General features: G+C 45.6%; 1 protein-coding gene and 1 non-coding gene across 7 annotated transcripts; both read left to right on the forward strand.

Annotated features, from left to right (window-relative positions):
- Nucleotides 1-3,895: 3,895 nt before the first annotated feature.
- MAGED2 (MAGE family member D2) lies at nucleotides 3,896-12,169 on the forward strand. 6 transcript variants are annotated; one of them, XM_043457551.1, is made up of 13 exons: nucleotides 3,896-4,109; nucleotides 5,602-5,675; nucleotides 6,038-6,511; nucleotides 7,100-7,408; nucleotides 7,529-7,592; nucleotides 7,853-7,932; nucleotides 8,471-8,565; nucleotides 9,255-9,334; nucleotides 9,428-9,470; nucleotides 9,804-9,866; nucleotides 10,968-11,082; nucleotides 11,445-11,851; nucleotides 12,035-12,169. In XM_043457551.1, the coding sequence occupies exons 2-12, from the start codon at nucleotides 5,631-5,633 to the stop codon at nucleotides 11,841-11,843; spliced, it is 1,767 nt and encodes a 588-aa protein (XP_043313486.1). In that variant the 5' UTR covers nucleotides 3,896-4,109; nucleotides 5,602-5,630; the 3' UTR covers nucleotides 11,844-11,851; nucleotides 12,035-12,169. The 6 variants fall into 6 exon arrangements, with proteins under 6 accessions (XP_043313486.1, XP_043313488.1, XP_043313483.1 ...); XM_043457553.1 differs by lacking the exon at nucleotides 3,896-4,109 and adding an exon at nucleotides 4,158-4,176; XM_043457548.1 differs by lacking the exon at nucleotides 3,896-4,109 and adding an exon at nucleotides 4,650-4,738.
- Nucleotides 10,679-10,806, forward strand: LOC122436215. Its single transcript, XR_006267970.1, has one exon. It is a non-coding gene; the product is annotated as a small nucleolar RNA SNORA11 (small nucleolar RNA).
- Nucleotides 12,170-22,573: the final 10,404 nt, after the last annotated feature.

A 22,573-nucleotide genomic window follows, 5' to 3' on the forward strand; every position in this document is an offset into this window, starting at 1 on the left:
ACATTCTGTATTAAGCAGTCTTTAGCTTGCCTTTCCTTATCTCCTGAACAAAGCTACCTGGTGATAACTCAGCTTTTCATCTTTGTTCCAAGTTAACATGTAGGATCTATGTGATTGCAGGTATTTGCCTGCTGATCTGTGAATGCTGGAAACCCATCTGGGACCCAGTGACCTAGGTTTGTTCAGAGTTTCTGAGCAGATGCTGAAGATCAAAAGATTCCAAGTGTTCACAAGGAGAGAAGGTGGTGGGAAATCTCTCTAGTCAAATGGTGAAGGTTGCAAGTGAATTTGTTTTGTTCTCTCCTGATAAAGTTTCATCCTGTCCTTTGATCCCCAGATCATAAGATAAGGGTGGTTATGGTATGTAGTTATGGTATTATTCTAAGAGGGTGGTGATATTAACAGGGAACTGGGGAAGTTTGACTTTGAAAATTTTGGGGAATGCCTCTCCGATGGACATGGACTGAGACTTCGGCTGAGTTCCTTGAGTCCAATAACTGCTAAGAGTCCAACTTTATATTCTTTTAAAGTTACTCCAGAATCCTAAAGGCCGCAACCAGTACTTAAAATGCTGTGAAATTTAAAATGATGGAGGTATAACAGAAGGTAGATGTAACAGAGGGCATTCAATGGGGAAGAAATTGTATGAGCAAAGGCTTGTAAGTAAGAGAAGGCAGGATATGTCTGGTGATAGTGAAGTGTTTGGAATATAGGCAGCACTCAGAAAAATAGCAAGAAAAAGGCTGGAAAACTAGTCAGGGCTATATTTTGGGAGAGGTTCAGAATCAAAGTCAGACATTTCTTTAAAGAGTAGTTTATACACACTGTCAGGAATACTTCACCTGCAATTCACATTTCAACTCACTGCAATCATAGAACTGCTGTATGACTCACAGATACAGAGAACAAACTAGTGGTTACCAGTGGGGAGAGGGAAGGGGATTAAGACATGCAAGCTATTAGGGAAAAAATAAGCTACAAGGGTATATTGTATAATACAGGGAATATAGCTAACACTTTGTAATAAGTGTAAAAGGAAAGTAGCCTTTCAAAATTGTATTAAAAATATAACATTAAAAATTAAAAAAAGAAACCTGTCATATGGCATAGATTCCCAAACAGTGGCTTCAATAGGACATACACATATTGATCTCACCTAAAAGAAATCTAGAGTTAAGCAGTCCAAAGCTGGCGAGGTGGCCCTATGAAATTGTTAGAGGTCCCGATTCTTTTTAGTTTACTCCTCCACTATCCTTAGGGTGATGACCTTTGTCCTCACAGCCTTTATTCCAGAAGACATGCTGTGTCCAGGTAAAAATCAGATGTTCTATCACTAGGGAAGGAGAGGAGAATGTATATTGAGGTAAATAATTAGCAATCTATGTCACAAGTGTCTGTACTGAAACTATCCCTTCCAAGGTCACCAGAAACCAGACCACTACCTGACTGCTACAATCCCTAACCATTTTTTCAGGCCTTTTCTTGACCTCTGGGTAGCATTCAACGCTACTGACCCCTCCCTCCCTTTGAAATATTCTCTTCCCTTGCTTTTGTGACATTACTTTCTCCTGCTTTTCAATCTCCTTGGTCATTACTTATCTGTCTCTCTCCTGGGCTCCTCTTCCTTTGCATATGCTGAGGTCACTGCTGGCCTCCAGGGCTCTTCCCTGGCCTCCTTCTCTTCTTAAGGTTTTCATTCTTCCCAGGTGCTCTTGCTCTTTCCCATGGATTAGAGAACTGTTCATATTATAGCTCGGGGATGGTGCACTGGGATGACCCAGAGGGATGGGATGGGGAGGGAGGTGGGAGGGGGGTTCAGGATGGGGAACACATGTAAATCCATGGCTGATTCATGTCAATGTTTGGCAAAAACCACTACAATATTGTAAAGTAATTAGCCTCCAACTAATAAAAATAACTGGGAAAAAATTTAAAAAAATAAAGAACTGTTCATATTATAGATCTGTAACCTCAGTCCAGACCTCGTCTCTGAGCTTCAGATATGTATATTCAACTGCCTGTGGGTCATTTCCACTTGGCTGTTGTGCAAGAACCTCAAAATCAATGCCCAGGTCCCCTTCATTAATATTCCATGTATTAGTGAAAGGGGTTACCTTCTACACATTTGATCTCTCAAATTAGATTCCCAAGAGTTCCCTTTGACACTTCCCTCCTCCTCACTTCTTTTCCTACATCCAATTATTCATAAGGTCTTGTCATTTTTAATTTAATATCTCTGAATTCAGCCATTTCTCACCACCTCCACTGCTACCATTCTAGGCCTAACCCCAGTCACTGCTTACCTGGATGACTACTCTCTATTTTTCCAGGAAGACATCTAATTCATACTCCTAATGGGTTAGGCAACTAGAATGGCATTCTTTCTTTAAAACAAATCTATGTTGTATCCAAGCCTAGAACCCTTCAATAACCTCTTGGTGTTCTCAAGATCAAGAACAAAGTCCTTACCTTGGCATTCAAGGCTTGCCGTGATTTGAAAGGGATGGGAATTTAGAGTACTGGAACTGGAAGAAAGGAAGGGCTGTGTCTAATGCGAAATAAAGCCCTGTAGCTGGGGAAGAGAACCTAGGAGACAGGAAAGTGGTGAGCTGATGTCACAAACTTGGAGCAAGCAACAATTTAGAGAAAAAATCAGGAGAATAGAAACCCACCTTGAATATCTATAAAGTGTGTGTGCATGTGTATACATATGTTGAATTGTTCACAGAACATAGGGATTCACATTTCATTTGCTTAAATGATGAAAGGGTGACTTCATAAAGCAGAAGGCATAACCATTTTAATTATTTTTGGATGTAGGAAAGGTATTGAATATTAATCCTATAACTGACCACTATGTTGAATTTTATTATGGTTCCTAATAGTTTTAATTGATGCTCTCAGGTTGTCCAGCTCTGCATTCATACTCTGTAATTAATAATAATGTTGTCTTTCCATTTTTTATACATCTTATTCTGTTCTCCTGAATAGACTCAATTACTTATATGAATTTGTTATGTGATAAAAGTACCATTTCAAATCAGTTGGGGAAAAGATGGATGAATTTGCACATGGTGTAGGGAAGAGACTACATTTTTTTTGGAAAATAATCCTTATACAAATGTTTGAGTGATCAAACTTTTAAATGTAAATAATAGAGCCATAAAACTGAAAAAAAAAACGGATTATTATAAAATAGAAGTCTATAAAGCATCTGTAAGCATGAAGCAGAATCCAGTCATGATAAAGGAAAACCTGATACATTTCACTACATAATAATTGAAGCTTTTTGTACAACAAAGAATATTATAAATAACATGAAAGATATTTGTAATATATGCAGCACACAAATGTGCAAGAGACATTGCTTGTGGAAATGTTATTCTGTGTATCTTTTTAGAGTAAGTTGACAAGTCTGTGTATCAAAATGGAGTCAACTCTGCTTGTAACAGTAAATAAAAAATGAAAACAATTGAAATATCTATGTACCCCTGGAATGGTCAAATACATCATGGGACATTTATACAGAAAAGATTATGGAGCAGTTAAGAAAAATGTACAGTATGGAAAGCTGTAAACAGCTTAATTCTAAAGAATATACAACTGGGAAAAAAAAAACCCAGGTCACAGAATAACAGATATAGTGTACCATTTGTGGGGAGAAAACTCAAATAATCAGTATATGAATAGAAACAAATCTGGAAGAATGTATATCAAAGTATTAATAGTGGCTATTTCTGGGGCATGAGCTAAGTATGTTACAAATTTCTGTATTATTTGAAATTTCACAACTACAACACATTACTTTTGCAATAAGCAAAAATAAAGATATAAAAATAAATATATTCAATGAATGAATCGCTTTGAGGCGGTGGTTTTGGTTTGGAATGGCTTCAGACCGAGCCTGGTACAGTGGCATAAACACGGCCTTTGGCGTCAGACAGCCCTGAGCTGGGCCCCATTGCCCCACCCCCCGAGGAAGGAGAAGGGGGGTGGCAGGGGGCTGCGGAAAGGGGCTGGGCTGGGCTGTCTGCAGCTCTAGTCCAGGACGCTGACTTCCAGAGAGACTGAGAGTCGGCAGACAAATTCCGGACTCGCTGGAGGACAAGGTGAGGGACGTTGAGATTGAGGTTTCCAGACAGTGGTTCCAGTCCTCTCGAACATAGAGCCAGGCAGGTGGGCAATTTTTACTGCACCACTGCAGCTAGGGGAGAGGTTACTCGGAGCGAGATGTAGGCAACGAAGACGACCAAGAGAGTAGTAGGTTTACGGACTGGAGAGCACAGAGCAGTTGAGGAAGGGAGGGGAGAAAAACTGGGAACTGGGCGTGTTGAATGGTGAATGGGGAATATGAGGGGGAAGGGGAATACTGAGGGGAACTGGAAATTCAGAGAAGAAAATAGGGGAGTGTAGAGAATGGTTAAGGAATACTAGGGGAGGGAGTGCAATAGTAACATGAAGGAGGATGATGTGAGGAATGGAAATAAGGAGTCCTGTCGGGTAAATAGGAAAGTCAATGGAGAACTAGGGAGCGGGGATCAAGGCAGAAGGAATACGGACTGGTACGAAGTGGGGGATAAGGAATGAGGAGTAGGGAGCGGGGGAAGGGCAGACGGAGGCCCCCCTAGGGAGGCGGAAAGGGGCGGGGCCACTTCCGGCCTGGAGCGGGGAGGGAAGTCTCTGAGTTTATGAGGGGCTCAGAGGGCGTGGACGCATTCAGGAATTGTAGAAGGACGAGGTGAGCAGCCCTGGATCTGAGCCCGGGAGGGGTCTGCCCCACCCTCTGGGATCTGCAGAAATCCTGCTGTAAAGGACCGGATCGTACCGGATCTATCCAGTCAGGAAGGGAGGGGACTGGACCTTGTTTGGCTGGGCCTAAAGATGGAATCACTAGCTCAGTACTGATTTGAGGAGGGGGTGTATTAGGGACGGGGAAGAATCAAGATGCACTTGGGCCCTGTTTGGAGGGGGGGCGTATTATGAAAAAGGGCGGGACCAGGCAGTGTTCTGGACTTGGAGTTATTCAGTAGGGGAGGGGTCAGGACTACCGGACACTGCGACAATTTGAGAGTGAGGTTTGTTGGGGAGGGGGCGGGACCGAATGATACTATGAACTTGGAGAGGGGCGTGTTGGAAAAAGGTGTTGGACTGAGTCCTCGACTATTACGCATGCGCACTATAGATCGCTAGAAAGGGGCGTGTAGAGAAGGGCCAGCTTGGAGAGACACCAGCTGCTGAGTGCGCATGTGCAGGGTGGACATCAAAGAAAGGGCTTCTGCTGGGAAAGCGGGTGGGGCTGAGATGGGCCCTGCAACGGATGCGCATGCGCATTGTCGACTTGCGGCTAGGGGGGGTGCGCTGGGAAAGGGGGCGGGGTCCTCAGGGCTGCCGCGCTGGCACATCTTCCTGGAGAAGGGGAGGGTGCGGCTGCAGAGAATTGAGACCTAGACGTTCTGGAATACTGAATTTGAGAACGAAGTCTTTGGGTGGGGGGGTGGGCTTTGGGAGGGTTTGGGATTGGGTGGGGATCAGCCTCCAGGCAGAGCGGGAGAGAAGACGTTCAGTGGGTTTGCCTCTTGACCCAGGCTTTCTCCCCTTCAGGCTCAGCTCTTGCCAGGCCGACTTGAGACATGTCTGACACAAGCGAGAGTGGTACGGGTCCAACCCGCTTCCAGGTAAGCCCTTCTTCTGCCCTCTCCCTAGCTGCTTTTGCTCTCCAACTCTTGTTGCTGCCCCCAATCCCTTGGCACCTCCCCTCATCCTAATCATTCTCCACCTACCTCCTTGCTTGGGTGCTGCCCCCCTCCCCCAAGTAGAGGGAGGGAGGAGGGAAGGAAGGAGGGAGGAAGCAAGTCTAGAGGGAGATTGGGCCCGCCCCTCTTCTGCTCAGGAGAGGCCTTGCTGGGCAGAGGTGGTCAGAGCACACTGCAAATAGGAGTTAGTATAGGTCAGAGAAGTGAAGCCCTGGAATTTTGGAGCCATTTGCTTAACTGGGGGTGGGGAGAAAGTCTGTGAGCTTCCCTGCTTCATCTTGCAGGCTGAAGCTTCAGAAGAGGACCCTGGCTTGAAGATGCAGACCGTACTGACAGTGACCCAGAACTTGGAGGCCTCAGAGACACCGAAGGCCTCAAAGACACCAGAGGTCTCAAAGGCCACAGAGACCTCAAATGCTGTAGGAGTCTCAAAGGCCACTGAGGCTCAGGAGGTATCTGCCACTCAGGCTTCACCTACCACTAAGCTGACCGATACCCAGTTTCTAGCAGCCAAAAAGAAGAGTCCTGCAGCTGACACCAAAATGCAGCATACTGACCCTCAGGCTGTGACAGTGCCTGCTACTGAGACCAAAAAGGTCAGCTATGTGGCTGATACAAAGGTCAATACAAAGACCCTGGAGACTGAGTCTACTGCCTCTCAGGCTCTGGCAGATGAACCTGAGCCTGAGGGTGCAGCTGGTCAGGCTCAGGAGAATCAGGATACCCGGCCCAAGATCAAGGCCAAGAAAGCCCGAAAGGTAAGATCTTTGCTTTTCTACTTCTCTCAGTTGGTTCATGGTTCTGTAAACCTTTAGAAGGTTGGTTTCCTCTCCTCATAATAGCTGTAGGGGGACACAAAGAGGAATCTGTTATAATTCCTGTCTTCAGAAAGCTCATAGACTGGACATGAGATAGGAATACGAATAGCCAAAATCTAAACAAAATGCAGTTTATGTTTATGTAGTAGCTTACCATATGTCAAGGGCATAGTGACACAGGTTATCTCATTAAATCCTGAAAGTGATCTAGTTTTGTAGAGAAGGAAGTTGAGTCCCAGAGAGGTGGAGTGACTTGTCCAGGGTGATATAAACAGAATCAGTGGTGGACAGAGGAAGAGGAGAAGCCTCAGGCTTTACACTTGGGTTGCTCCTGGTCTGGTGGGAAGATGAAACTCCCACTTGGAAACCAGTGAAAGATGAATACAAGACTCAACATGGCCAATATCTAGTGAGTCAGGCTGTTACTACAAGGGTGGGATTAGAGGGGACTTCTGGAAAAGAGAAGATGAAGGAAAAAGGACCATCTGCTTCATCTGGCAATATTGTGTTTGCTCTCTGTTGATGCAGGTGAAGCATCTGAATGGGGAAGAGGATGGCAGCAATGATCAGAGTCAGGCTTCTGGAACCACAGGTGGCCGAAGGATCTCAAAGGCCCTAATGGCTTCAATGGCCCGCAGGGCTTCAAGGGGCCCCATAGCATTTTGGGCCCGCAGGGCATCAAGGACTCGGTTGGCTGCTTGGGCCCGGAGAGCTTTGCTTTCTCTGAGATCACCCAAGGCCCGTAGGGGCAAGGCTCGCCGCAGAGCTGCCAAGCTCCAGTCATCCCAAGAGCCTGAAGCACCACCACCCCGGGATGTGGCCCTTTTGCAAGGGAGGGTAAGAACCCTGTCCTCTCCACTCTGCATTATTCTCTGCTTTGCCTGCCTTCTTCTCTGCCATTGTGTCAAGTTTTTTGCAAACATATTTTGATCTTTCCATCTTTTCCACTTCTCCCAGGCAAACGATTTGGTGAAGTACCTGTTGGTTAAAGACCAGACAAAGATTCCCATCAAACGCTCAGGTAGAGTCCTACTAACCCCTTCCTTCCTCTAGCTCTGCCCTCCATTGCCCTCTCCCTCACATGCTGAGGGCATTTCTTGCTCCCCTGCTTCCATTTATGCCCTCTCAAAGTTCTAATTTGGCAGTAGTAGCATCTTTGTTCACTAGCTCAGAACCTGTTTGTGCCACCCACAGCAGGGTTGGTAAAGGGTCTATAGTTTGGGTATGGGGGCCACTTGGCTTCACTTCAGCCCAGGTGCTCGCAACACTCTCCCCTTGCAGACATGCTGAAGGACATCATCAAAGAATACACTGATGTGTACCCTGAAATCATTGAACGAGCAGGCTATTCCTTGGAGAAGGTGAAGGGGCAGACCTGGGGGATGGGTGCAATGGGGAAACCTTGAATCAAACAAAGGAGTACATGTCTCTTCTGGGGGGCACCACAGAGACTAATCCAGCCCCGTCACTGTGCAGATGGGAAGACAGTGGCCTAGCAAGGGGCATAGACTAGCTTGAGGTCACACAGCAAGTCCATGGTAAAATCACAGCTAGGACCCAAGCTACCCAGCTTAGTCTGGGCTTCTGTCCACTGCTGGACAGTCCTGTAATGTACTTCAGATACTCACTTCTCGATTTCTTTCCCCACTCTCTGGCTCCCTGGATTCCACTAATCACAAAGATGACAATAACAATAATGCATTTGTTGCCTGTTTGCTGTGTGCTGGCCACTCAGCTAAGTGCTTTATGTGCATTATCTCACTGATTTCACATGCATACACACACACACAAATACAAACATACACACAGAGAGAGACAGACTCCTGAGTACATGGGGAGCTATGGGATGCCAAGGAAGCTGAATTCTGTGGTCTCACAAACTGTTCTCCCCATCCACAGGTTTTTGGGATCCAATTAAAGGAGATTGATAAGAATGACCACTTGTACATTCTTCTCAGCACCTTAGAGCCCACTGATGCAGGCATACTGGGAACGTAAGCTGGGATAGAGCTGGGATGGGAGGGAGGCATCTGCTTTCGTTCATGGTACTAGTTCATCCCTGTCTTCTCCCTATACCCCCTTAAGAAATAAGAAGGACAGAGCCCTTTTCAATCACTCACACGTAGTTGGAGCCCTGCACACAGGAGTGATATCTGATTGTGATTGTTTGTAGGGTGTATAAGCTTCGGGTAGTGCACTCTTAGTGTAAGATTTTCTGGTTTTCCAGAAACTTCCCAAGAAAGCAGACTTGTCATTCCTTGTCTCTTCATATTGGCCTTGGTAGAATAGTTCTCACAGGAGAGCTTCCTGGTATGAGTGGATCATGATGCTTGATGGGCAGGGGCATCAGTGGGGCTATGCCTAGAATTTTCTTGGAACTGATGGGTCTGGGGGAGCAAGAAGGGACTCACAATTGACTGGATGCCCAGATCATACCATTCTTCTATTCTCTCAGCAACACAGGAAGAGGAGGATGTGTTTTTCCTGTTTTATGAATAGGAGACTAGGTTCAATATTTTAAATGCCTTACCCAGGATCACATAGAGCTTGAAGCATAGACTGGGCAGAATTCTCCCATATCTAAAGAATCTGGGAGAAGCTAGCCTAGTGAGCTGGCTGATGTGGTTTTTTTTGCAGATGACTGCTGGATGTAAACCTTCTCTCTGTCCCATTATTCTCCTAGGACCAAGGACTCACCAAAGCTCGGTCTCCTCATGGTACTTCTAAGCATCATCTTCATGAATGGAAATCGGTCCAGTGAGGGTGAGTGGCTGGGTTGGCAGCTGGATGGGCGGTCATGGTCAGAATTGCACATGTTCATTTTCTATCCCTGTTTCCTTTTTCCTCCCCTTGCAGCTGTCATCTGGGAGGTGCTGCGCAAGTTGGGGCTGCGCCCTGGGTATGATTGGGCTCTGTCGGCACTTGCTGTCCGTGTTGTCCTTTGGCAAGAGAGGATGGTCCCAGGATTGCATCAACCTGGTGGTCTGGTGGGGTGGGGGGGTGCTGGATTGGGTCCAGGGTTCTGACCTAGGTGGATGGGGAAATGGTCCTGAACTCTGCTCTATGTCACTGACTCTTGGGTTTCTATGGAGCTTCCATCTTATGCTGGAAGCTTCTTTTCCATGTGGGAAATGTCTCTGTCCATATGTGGGAAGTGCTGTAGCCCCAGTTATATTTATCTATGTATGTAGTTATATATGTATATATTTATTTTATCATTCTGTACTGTCAGGATACATCATTCACTTTTTGGAGATGTGAAGAAGCTCATTACTGATGAGTTTGTGAAGCAGAAGTAAGTCTGTATGGTGTTGCTGTGTTCTGTGCATTTTGCCTGTCTTCGAAATGAGTGATAAAACTATGGTGCATGTGCCTGTGCTTGTGCATGTTATATAAGTGCATATGCAAGTGGTAGCTTATTCCTGAGGTAGTGGCAGAGAACATGAGTACACGTTTACTGACCTACTTGTACTCTCATATATGCCTTTGGAGCAGTTCTTCAGGGGAAAGATTGTCATCACCAGTATTGTATGTGTGAGGAAACTGAAACTGAGAGAGGTGAAAATTTGCTCAGGGTTATACAGGCAGCAGATAGAAGAGTTGTATTTAAATCCTGACTTCAATACCTTGGTTCTTTTTACTATGCTAGCTAGGGCTTCATAGAAATTAATTTCCATAAAGAAATGCCATAGAATGGTAGCTTTAGGCAGCCAGGTACTGTCCTGGAGTCTTGACTTGAACATCTCATTTCATTTTCATAACTACCCTGCAGAATAGCTGCCATCATCCCAACCCCTGTATCAGTTGAGGAGCCTGGGGCTCAGAGAGTAGAAGTCTGAACATGGCCCTGGCTGGTAAAGGATCCCATTTGGATCTGAAGCCCAGTCCTCCTGACTTTTATGGCCAGGGCCCACCCTGTTCTTGGTACTTGGAGAACATGTGTGCACTCATGCAGGTGCACCAGCACACATGCCTGTATGCTCACACACAAATGGTTGAGAGTATGCATTGAATCCGCTGCTCTTGGCTGACTGTTTTGTCCCATACAGTCATTTCCTAGGATGGACTGTATCAGGGTTTAGCCAGGCCATGGATGAGCCCGTTGGTGGGGTGTGCTCAGAGCAGGGGGCCTAAAGAATTGGCTTCTCTATTTGCAATACACCCAACAGGAATCTGGGTTGTTGTGACAGGGGCACAAAACTTGTGGCCTTCCTATGAACAAATACTCTATACAGGCCCCTTGTACCTCCACATGGCTGCTGGGTAGGGTCAGTGAGATAGGGCTGAAGATTGGAAGAAAAGCTGCAGTAGTCGGTGGGGGAGTTTGCCACCTAAATGCATGAATGGGCTGTTAGTGGTCTTATAGACATAAAGGCTTTGAACCTCTCTTTTCAAGGTACCTGGACTATGTCAGAGTCCCTAATAGCAATCCCCCTGAATATGAGTTCTTCTGGGGCCTGCGCTCTTATTATGAAACCAGCAAAATGAAAGTCCTCAAGTTTGCCTGCAAGGTAATTGGAGAACTGCCCAAGCTTGGCATACCAAGAGCATGGGGTGCCACTGTTTGGGGTAGGCTGTGTGCAGAGCAGCCTGTGGCTCATGCATGAACATTCTGAAGCCTGTATTAATGTGCAGACACTTTATTTGAATCATTTAATACTTACAACTGACATGTCATTGCTTTACTGCAAGTGAGAAAACTCAGGCTCAGAGGTTGTTAGGTGTCATGTCCAAGGTCACATATAAGTGTCAAAGCAGAGCTGGAATATTAGGTGCGTAACTACTAGTAGTATTTATGGTATTATAATTTGCATAGAGTAGGCACTTGGTGCTCAGATTTGGATCCTTCAGATGGTTGTTCTTCCTGTTGTAGGTACAAAAGAAGGACCCTAAGGAATGGGCAGCTCAGTACCGAGAGGCAATGGAAGCAGATATGAAGGCTGCAGCTGAGGCTGCAGCTGAAGCCAAGGCAAGGGCTGAGATTAGAGCTCAGATGGGCATTGGGCTCGGCTCTGAGAATGCTGCTGGGCCCTGCAACTGGGATGAAGCTGATATTGGACCCTGGGCCAAAGCCCGTATCCAGGCGGGAGCTGAAGCTAAAGCCAAAGCCCAGGAGAGTGGTGGTGCCAGCTCTGGTGCCAGTGCTGGTGGCAACTTTGGTGCCAGCACCAGCCTGACAGCCACTCTCACGTTTGGGCTCTTCTCAGGCCTTGGTGGAGCTGGTGCCAGCACCAGTGGTGGTTCTGGTGCCTGTGGTTTCTCCTACAAGTGAGATTTCAGGTATCTACTTATATTTGGGGGAAGCCAGGGCTCATGGGGGTGGGATAAAGAGCTGGGTGGTTATAGGAAGGCCAGGGTTGGAGGATCACATGGAGAGTGTGAAAAACACTACTTTTGGCATTTTATTCCTTCCTGTTGGTGGATATAATTGACTTTTTTATTTTCTTTTACTTGTATTTTCAGATATTCCTAATCCCAGCAGTCTTTCTCTTCGAGCCAGGGTGCATCCTCAGAAACCTATTCAACACAGCTCTCTAGGCAGCCACTATCAATCAATTGAAGTTGACACTCTACATTAAATCTATTTGCCATTTCTGAGTTTATTGCCTTTTTTTTGGTGGGCTGTCATGTTTTTGTATCATATTTTAAAATTAACTGGGAAAGTTTCCACCTCAATCTGTGCTTAGCTGGAGGTGACATTGCTGATTCAGTGGAGCAAGATTAGCATGTTTCCTGGGATAGGTTGGGCCCCATCTCTATCCTATAGAGCAGGCAGAGTTGCAGTGGTGTGAGAGTGGGATTGTAGGCACAGAGGGCATACTTAGAAGAAGCTCTGATGTGGGCAGATCTGGTCCAGAAAAATAGAGGAGATTGGACATCAAGTATTGACTCTCCTTTTGAGAAACTTGGGTTAGACAAGATGGAGAGAGAGGTAGGTAGCTAAAGAGAGATACATGAATAATGATTTTCTTGGGAAAAGAGAGATTTGAGCAGGCAGGAGCCAAAAGACTGGGAGAAGTTGAAGGCTGACTCATGCAGCCTAGTCCCTGAGGAGGTGGGAGGGGAGGGCCTGTGGGAAGGGACTGTACAGAAAGGACTTGGAGAGGGGACTGTAGAAGGATTCCAGACAGTGGGGAGGCCCCAGTAGAGCAGGGAGCCCATGATTTATGGTAGACCCCCTTCCCCATGGCAAAGTGCTCAGTAATCTTGTAGGAATGAAGATGAGTGTTAGTTTATTCCAAGGATTTGGTTCTGTTATTCGGTGGTGGAATAAGGACAAAACCAAGGGCAGTGAGTGTATGAGTCTGCATCTTTGTTACCATGTCCACAGTGTAGGTTCAAAGAATGGAGAAAGAGATGGACCAGGGAACCCAGGCAGGCTTGGTGAGGAAGATGGAGTTTGAGTGACAGATTGGGAAACATTGCAGGGGTTTGTGGACAGGAGTCTCTGAAGTCTATGAACAAGACAGAAAGGTAAGTAAATATACTAAGTGCCTGCTATGTGTGGTGTTATAGCTGTCTGGGAGGGAATGTTGAGAGAACCAGAAGGATGAACTGAGGTACTAGTTTGATGGTCAGACAGTAGAATGATAAAGAAGACAGCAGAAAGAGCTCTGGGCAGTGGGAAGATCCATGGAATAGCTGGTTAAAAGGGAAGAAGATGATGGTTCCTAGAGATGAAGCAGGGTCAGTGGCCTGGTTGGGTCATCCATTTGGACAGTGAAATCACCCAGAATGGAGGCAGAAGTTGGGGTAGAGAGGAGCACTGTGAGCCAAGTGCCAGAGTCCCCTTGTGTAGTTGAAGGTGTCCTCCCAGCTCTACTACCCACTAAGTCATGGGGCCCTCAGGCAGAGATCCACCGTTGCCCTGTTTTGGGGAGTATTTCCCTGGACCTTCCTTTCCAGGAAGCTCTCAGCATCTAATCCCCACATTACCAGACCCGTAAACTGGGACAGAGTCTTACAGACAATGAGACTCTCGTAATAGCTGCCTTTCCCCTCTTAAGACAATAAGCAGTAAAGAAACAAGGTTTATTGCTTAGGGAACAGGATCTAAAAAAGAAAAAGCTGCACCAGGAGCAAGGAAGTTCCTTGCCTGTGGTCATGAATCGAGACCTGCTTTTGCTGCTGTGTTGAGCTGTTCTTCACTGGAAGCATTGATTCCATAGGCCGTGGTCACCTCAGGGGTTGGATAGTACCTGGGAGAGGTAGACAATGTCAGAGGCAGCTTAGACCTAGGGAGGATTCTATAGTGGGTGGGTACCATGTCCAGGGCACCCTCAGACTCCCAGGTGATGTCCATCTGAAAATGGGGGGTAATGTGAGGGGGTAATGGTGAGGGGTGGCAAGGAACTTGGGAACTGTGATTCTAATAAAAAGTGAGTTTAAAGTGCTTGATAAGAGATAAGGGTGAATCATAGTCATGAAGAACTCTGACCTTCCCACTTACCTTCCCTCCACAGACCACTGGGTTTGCAGGGCTCCTCACCTCTTTCCTACAAGGCTTAGACGTTGACTGGACAAAGATGGGTTTTTTCTCACTACCTCAGGTGTAAGGATGGAAGGCATGTGAGGTGGGGAGGAAGAGATCAAATCTGGTTCAAGGCAAATGGGGAGTGGCCAGAACTAAAAAGAAGGAGTGCCAGGGGAAATGGGAACAGACTATGGTTCATGTTTTCATCTCCTTTATTAGCTAGGAGGCCACTACTGTAATAAATGAACTCCTACAGTCTTATCATTAAATTCCAAATAATTCTAGAATATATCATGTATTAATATCTCCCATTTGGCTAGGAGTGGGAAGAGCTCCAAAAGCAATTTCTCCATCTGTTTTTTTATTATCACCCCCAAGATTTTTTAGACATTTTTGTCCCAGTTGCTACCCCCCATAAAATTGGAATACCACAAATATACTGTGCACCTATTTAATGTATAATGTATATTTGTACTTTATACAGAAAAAGGTTTTTACTCAATACAGGTTTTATAATGACTAAAATATTTAAAAGTCTAACAATTTAAGATACTATGAACAACTTTATAACTATTTGCTGATTAGCTTTAAATGTAACATTTACATTGTAATATATCAAATTACATATGTAAATCAGCAATTTATATAGCTATGTGATAATAGCAGTATAAACAATATTTTAAAACACTATTCAAAACTTATTTTTCAGCAAAAGTAAAACATGAAATTTTAAATTAATTTCTTAAAAATGATTTTTAGTGTAATTAACTTTCAAATATTGCATGATATAAGAAAAATTTTAACTAGCTGCTGGGTATCCATTCAGGTCATATAATAAGCTCTCTTCAGTGCTTGACTGAAAGATCAATTGAATAACTTTTGTAGAATTAAATAAAAGCTATTTTTAATTCTCAAAGCCCAGACAACACTTCGAGACACTGAGGAAGTCTTCCAATCACAGCCATCTATTCGCCATGGTTTTATAGTACTGATTTTGCATACATTTTGTGTGTCTTCCTCATTGTTGCTCTTGTGAAACTCAAGAAAACCCAATAACAGAAATTATATACTAAAGAGTAAGATTCTTCAAGTAAGGTTGAGCTTTAGGGGAACACAAACTATGGTGAAAGTTTTTTGGGAATTTTTGTCCCCCACAAGGACCAATTTTCACTCCCTTATGGTTGATTACCCACAACTCCATCTGCCCTTTCCCCCTGCATTAATACAAGACCTACAGTAACATTTCACCTGAATTGAATAAACAAGACAGAATGAGTGCTGGGGGGGGGGGGGAGGGTGGTGAGGAGAGGGAGGGAGGGAAAGGAAAGGAGGGAGGAAAAGAACAAGAAATAACTACCAGAGACCAACCATTTGTGAAAACAAAGTGAAGGGGATAACACTTTTATTTCTCCAAACTTACACTTACAAAAATGCCTTGCTCCAACATAATGCTATTAATTCATGTATAATTGCCATTCACCCATTTCCCAAATGGAGATCAACCCAAATCTTTTCACCTACTATCTCCAGCCTCAAGTCCATGAATTTTGGGTGGTACCCTTTTTTCTACCTACCTTGCAACCTATTCTAGATATGCTGCAGGCTTTGAACTAGGTTGTACATTGAACCACCATGTCCTGTGTGTGTATGGCTGTTGTATCATTTGGATAATCTTTGGATCATCACTGAGTATGATGTGGATGAAGGTACCAAAGGAATTTCCTGGGACTCATATATAAGGAACATTAAGCCCACTCCAGTGGGTCCAGCAATCCTGAGCATGCTTTGTAGAATTAACTTGTGTGAGACCCTAGAGGTTGCTTCCACAATGACTGTGAAATCTGAGCTCTCGGAAGTCCTGTATTGGCTTGCCATAATCTACACTGACCTTTTGCCACTGGACATGGTAGTGCTAGGGTCATGCAGTGAATCTCCTAGGCTCTAGATACGCTCTTCCCTACCCCACTATGAGGCAGATAGACTCCCTATTTCCCCTTGGTCGTTGGGATCACTCATCCCAGTCGCATAGTGAACTGACCCCCCTTTCTTGCCTATTGGTTCAATGTCATGAGGAACTCCAAATGGCCAGGTAGAAGTCTCAACTTCCTGTGAATCGAAATTGTTTAACTAAGTGAAGTGAAGAGAAGTGGCGTTCCCTCTTCCATCCTTTAGTTTCTAGACCTATGTATTCTGTTTATGGGAGAAAGAGCATCATATATTGGTTGTTGATTCACAGAATATGCTGAATTCTGCATAATGGCCTTCAAACTTCACAAAATGTTGTTTCCTAACTGTCACTAGATTGAAATGTTTCGTAGGCCATCCCACTCTTCTGCAAAGGCAGTTGCTTATGGATGATGGTGTATGTGATAAGAACAGGTAAAGCCCTTGTGGTTAGACCATTTGTCTTACCTCTTTCACTGTGAAATGTGTTTCTTGACCAGAAGAAATGTTTTATAGGATGTTTCAAAGATGTACAAGGTGTATAAAGTAATTAGAAAATCCAAGGATGATGGTTCTGGTAAAAGCACCAGGGGAGGCAAATCCATTCCAGAATATGTGGTTATTTCCATGAGGACAAATTGATGCCCAGTCCCTGATGGAAAAGGTCCATTGTAATCCCTCTGTCATCCAAGGACTTGTTGGTCTCATAGGAAATGGTAACATATTGGGGTTTCTACTGTTGAGAAATTGGGCACTCAACAGTGTTAGTAGCCAAGTCAACCTATGTGAAGGTAAATCCATGTCAAACCCCTGAATAACATCCATCCCTTTTGCAATGGTAGTTTTGTTCATTGGCTCATCTAACAAGCACTGGGATGTCTAGAGAAAGAGGTTGATGGATCTCCACAGGCTGGGTCATCATGCTCCCAGTAATAAGCATTCTCATGCAACACAAATATTCTCACACTCAGCCCATTCCAAAAGATCCATTCACTTACTCCTCATATATATGTAGGCAAAGCAATTTGACTGTGCCTTATAATAAGCACTCTCCACATATTTTGCTGCTTCCTTGTTATTGCTACCAGTTCTCCGATCTTGTTCCTTCCCAGCATCTGAACATCTGACAAGACTGCTAATTGGCATTGATCAGAGCCCTGGGTAGGACACTTTCTGAATTAAGAGATCAACCAGATGCACAGCTCCAAGTTATGTCTCCTCCCTTCTTTACCTCCCATCAGGGTAACATCTCAGTAGGGCTGTTAACTTTCAGTTAGTTCCTACTTATCAGACAGTATCATCTGCAAATCATGCTCCTGGGTGTTTTCTTCTTCAGTAAACTGGTTTTTGAGACTCACCACAAGGGCCTAGGAGTGAGCTGAGGGAAAGGAAGCAATGTGACAGGAGTAGCTGTGAGGTTGTGCCCTCTCTAACTCGCTTTTGCTTTCAGGACCTGCTCCAGAGTGACTTTGAATATAACACTGCTCTTTGGTGGTGGAGTGCTGTTACTATCTGTCCAATGTTAGGGGCTGATAGGTCAGATGGCACCAAGCCTAGGATAGGCAGCTCAGTTTGCATGGTCACTTGGGGTCCCATGGTTATTCGTTCAAATAAGCCTCTACCAGGGCCTGTGATTTAACTTTATGAACTCAATCATCAGGGGCCAGGAGCTGTTTCTCAAAAGGAGGGTAATTATTCGACAAAAAGCATGGCTTATGTTCCAAAACTATAGAGACTTGTGCTTTAATTCTCTGCTTGGGGCTTGTCACAGGTCTCATACAGCATCCCAATCTGTCACAGACACTCAACTCACTCAGACATTGACTTGTTTATTTAACAAACATCTACTGGTAACTACAGTGTTCACGGCCTATGCTGGGTACTGGGGTGGCGTGTTCTCAAGACACAGCCCGTCCAGTGAGGGAAACAGTGACAGCACCAAAAGGAACCACTTAGGTTTGTAGGAGTGCAGATGAGCAACTGATTCACTCTTCTGCAGATAGGCATGTTTTTAATCACAAGTGAAGCATGAGGAACATCTGCACAAATGTACAGATACAGGCACACATTTTTATGTACAAATATAGGCATTGTGTCCACACATTCTAATTATGGATTATGAATCAGCAGTCAGTGTGCTCTGGTGGAAGGAGTCCTGATTGGGAGACAAGTGACGGGATTTAATCTACCCCGGCTCTCTTACAGGGTCCCTATGTGGCCTGGGGCATGTCCTGGGCCCATCCTGGCTTCATATCTTCTGCCTGTAACATGAGAACAGCATTAAGTCACCCAGCCTGGTCTCTGTGAGTGTCACGTTAGATAGTGGACAGGGAGCACCCAGAGTACTTTGTGCCCCAGGAGACTTAATGTCTTCACTAATTTGTCTTCAGTTTACCCACGATGTGAGCCATCTGTTTTTTAATAGCATTCTGATTGATGAACAGAGTAAATGTGAGAGACGAGGGGAATGGGTGAATGTGTGAGTAAAGAGTGGATGATTGTAATGTGAGTAATTGCATGAATGATTCAGTAAATAAGTGTGAATGAATGAATCACTGAATGAGTTATCAGTAACCTTTTCCTATATATTCTGCTAAGAGATGCAGAGGCCACACTTACTTTCCTCTGGAATTACGACTGAGAATGGGAGGCAATGGGATGACAGTGTGAAGGACAGGCTGCCCCAGAGGATATCTCAAGTCCTATAGGCCAGAGAAACACTGAGGCTGCCAGCCTTGCTTCAGACTTCATTTTGAGGCATTTGAAGGCCACACTGGCTACAGCAGAATCGCTATATGAGCTGTCCAAATATGGATTCCTGGGCCTCACCCTCCTGGAGTCTGCATGAGCAGGTTGGGAGGGGCCCAGGAATCTATCTTTATCACCCATTTGTGAGTGAGCTTGATGTCCAATCATATTGGAGAACCAGTGATCTGGGCTAGAGGCCTCCTCTGAGGGACGAGTGGACAGGCACAGAGAAATCATCCATGTTATGTGGCCACTCTCACTAAACTGTTTCGCTTCGAAGGTCCTACCTAATTTGACCCTGCTCACCCAGACAGACAGCATGGAATGCAGAGCGGGGAGACACAGACACAGACCGGGGTTCAAATCCCAGCTTTGACCTTCTGTGAAGGTGAGGCAGCAGGCAAATCACTCACTGGCTCTCCTTCACTTTTCCCATCTGCACAATGAGCATGCACAATCTATGGCCCAGGACCACTGTGAGAATTTGAGAAAATTCCTCCCCACAAATCACTGGTACCCAGTAATGAAGAACTGATGATAATTGTAATCCTTAGCATTATCAAGCACTTACTAAGATCCAAGTATGGTTCCAAATGCTTTACATAAATGATCTCACTGAATTTGCACCAACTTTATTTATGAAAGAGGAGCTATTATCCTTCCCAGGCTACAGGTGAGGAGTCTGAGGTGTAGAGAGTGTGAATAACTTGTCCAGGGGCCCACAGGCAGCAACTGAGTCCTTGGAGCCTGCACTCTTTTTAAACCCTAAGCCATAAATGGCAGCTGCCTCCTCCACCCCTTCTCCTTAAGGGTTAAAACAGAGGGGAGAGCCAATCCTGTGGAGATCAAACAGAACAAAGACCTCTGAAAGGAAGGAAGCCAAGGGAATGTATGTAAGCAGGCGCCTCAGAGAGTATGGGGGCTCAGTTTGCCCCTAAGCTTCCTGACAGCTGTAGCAGGAAAGGGGGTGGGGAGCAGAATTCCCTAGTTTCCACGTTCCGCGGCGAGGGGGGGGGAGCAGCGGGCAGGGGCGGGGCGGGAAAGAAGGCACAGAGGCATATCTAAATGGACATTTGTCTTGCACTGAAATTCCAGAGGAGTTGATCTTGTGGCCCGCTCAGCAAACATCCGGGACCAGAAATTCATCTGTGATTTCACGAGGTGCTCAAAGGCTTCTTCACACACGTGATTCTGTGAGAGTCAAAAGGCAGAGGGGGGAAGAAAACACATGAAATTCTATCTAGAAGAGAACTTTGCTAGACTGTAAGTTCCCACAGCAGTAAGGGGTGTTGGGGGAGACAGAGGCCCTGTCTGTGTATCTGTCTCTCTCTGCAACGCACACCCCAGGGTCTCTCCGGGAGGAGATCCAGGCTCATGAGGACATGACACTCCTCCAGAGCCTGGGCTCCAGGATGGATGGCAAATGAGCCAGGATGAAGTTGTGAGTGATAGCCAGACTGCCAGAGCCTGGGAGCTGAGTGGGGGCTGGGTCTGTCAGGCTGGGCTTGCTTGGAAGAGGCAGCGTAGAGGGAGCTGATTATAGGTTTGGGAGAAGCATGTGGTATTTGGGCAGGTGGGGTGGGGGCGTTGCAGGCAAAAGGAGCAGCAGGTGGTGCAGAGCTCACTTCTCACCCTCCCTAGATATTGCCCCTTTTGATGTCCCCTTACTTGGCTTTCTGCCTGGTGAACTCTTCATACCACCACCCATGCAGGTGAGGCTGACTCGCTCCCATCCACCAGGATTGAGAGGGGAGAGACCTGTGTCCGAATTACCTTCTGTCCAACACTGCAAGACAAGTCTGCCTTCTCCAGCTCAGGGATGATGGCCAACGTTGTGGTCCAGTATGATGTAGCATTGGAGGATATCACAGGAGACGTGCACGTGAGAGGGCCAGCAGAATGGAAAGTGGGCTCAGGAGTCAGGCAGTCCTGGGAAACAAGGCGCTGGCCTCCACGAGGTACTTGTTTGTTTCTCCCTGGGGATCAGTGAGGACTAGTGCACACGGACAAGATGGTGTGTAGCAACACATGACTTCGCAGCGGGGAGGCACATGTGCCCCAAAGGCTTAGAGACCTGGAACTTGAATTCAAGAAACTGAACTGAACTCCAGGTAAACACACTCCTAAGTGAAGCAAGCCATAGTCCACTCCTAACCAGTCCTTTTAGGAAGGGAAATATTGGCCAGTGATTAGTCTCTCATACTTTCTACAGCTCTGATACTCTCGTGTTCTCTTGGGCTTTCTGGATGTCTCTACATTTTAAAAAGCCTTTTAGCCTCACTTGAGCCATTTGCCTAAACTGGGAGCCCTTAAATTCTGAGCTCACGCACTCACAAAAACAATGCCGAGGTCCCATCCTCTTCCAGAGGAGTAGAGGCTGATCCGGGACCCTTGTCTTGACAACAATTGTGTGGCAGCCTGAGATGTCTGGTCCCAGCCTGCTTGTTCCACAGCACCTCTCACTGCCTCCAGCACACAAACCATCCTTCAGCTGCCCCACACCATGACACACCACACACCATTGTCCCAAAGCACCTGAACCTGCCAAACATCTGTGCCTGAGGATGTGCTCCAACTATCTGCCACCTTGGGAATGTCTTCCCCTTCCCTTCTCCACTGGTGAGTGTCCTCCTCATCCTTGAAGATCGTGCTTCAGGGCCACTTCCATGGTGACCCCACCTCACTTACAATTCCTCTCTCTATTCTGGGCTAATATAGTGCTTTGGTTACACCTCTCCTCATACATTTCCTCATTCATTCATTCATATGTGGACTCACCTCCACCAAGCAGGAAACCACCTCTAGCCGCATCCTGCCTGCACTGACTCTGGGAAATCAGGGTAAATTGGATGCAGCCCCTAGTCTCCCTTTGGAATGTCCCATCCTGAGGTAGCCAGATACATAGAGTTGGAGCCATCATAAAAGGTGCTAAGTGCTGTGTATAAACCTGTAATAGGTTATGTATGGATACTGCTGAGGAGGGTTTCACAGGAGTCTTCCTGCTGAAGCTGGCCTTTAGGTCAGCATAGGAAAACTAACCAGAGTTTACCTTGGCCTGGGCTGACAGGGTGAAGGGAATGACATGCGGAGAGAGGGGAATAGCATGTGCAGAGGCATAGAAGTGTGACAGAAGCCTGTTATGTAGGGGAAAAAAAGAGAATTTGCCCTCTCAGAATAGGAACTGAGGGTGTCATGCTAGTAGAAAGCACCAGAGCCGTAACATGGTATTCTGGGGTGTGCGTGTGTGTGCGTGTGTGTGTGTGTGTGTGTGTACATGCATATGTGTGTAAATTGAGGTGTTTGTCTGCTTTTTCATTCTTTAGTCCTCCCAGCATTGCCTCGAGTAAAGTTGTGGATAGGACAGATGCAACCAGGCATTAGAGTACAACTGATACTCCTCATAGAGTCAGCAAAGAGAGGACCACAGGTTGACTATGGCTCAGATCATGAACTCCTTATTGCACAATTCAGACATAAATCGATAAAAGTAGGAAGAACCACTAGACCATTCATGTATGGCCTAAATCAAATCCCTTACGATTATACAGTGGAAGTGACAAACAGATTCAAGGGATTAGATCTGATAGACACAGTGCCTGAAGAACTATGGACAGAGGTTCATGGCATTTTACAAGAGGCAGTGATCAAGGCCATCCCCAAGGAAATGAAATGCAAAAAGGCAAAATGGTTGTCTGAGGAAACCTTGCAAATAGCTGAGAAAAGAAGAGAAGCTAAAGGCAAAGGAGAAAAGGAAAGCTATACCCATCTGAATGCAAAGTTCCAAAGATGAGCAAGGAGATATAAGAAAGCCTTCCTCAGTGATCAATGCAAAGAAA

The sequence above is a fragment of the Cervus canadensis genome, chromosome X (genome assembly GCF_019320065.1).
Source record: "Cervus canadensis isolate Bull #8, Minnesota chromosome X, ASM1932006v1, whole genome shotgun sequence".
NCBI classification, from domain to species: Eukaryota; Metazoa; Chordata; class Mammalia; order Artiodactyla; family Cervidae; genus Cervus; species Cervus canadensis.

Bases quoted from the DNA above. Each gene is read 5' to 3' on its own strand.
- MAGED2 (XM_043457551.1), top strand. From the start codon at position 5,631: ATGTCTGACACAAGCGAGAGTGGTACGGGTCCAACCCGCTTCCAG. The intron at 8,566-9,254 runs GTAAGCTGGGAT...TTATTCTCCTAG, and splicing joins GATGCAGGCATACTGGGAAC to GACCAAGGACTCACCAAAGC. The intron at 9,471-9,803 runs GTATGATTGGGC...CTGTACTGTCAG, and splicing joins AAGTTGGGGCTGCGCCCTGG to GATACATCATTCACTTTTTG.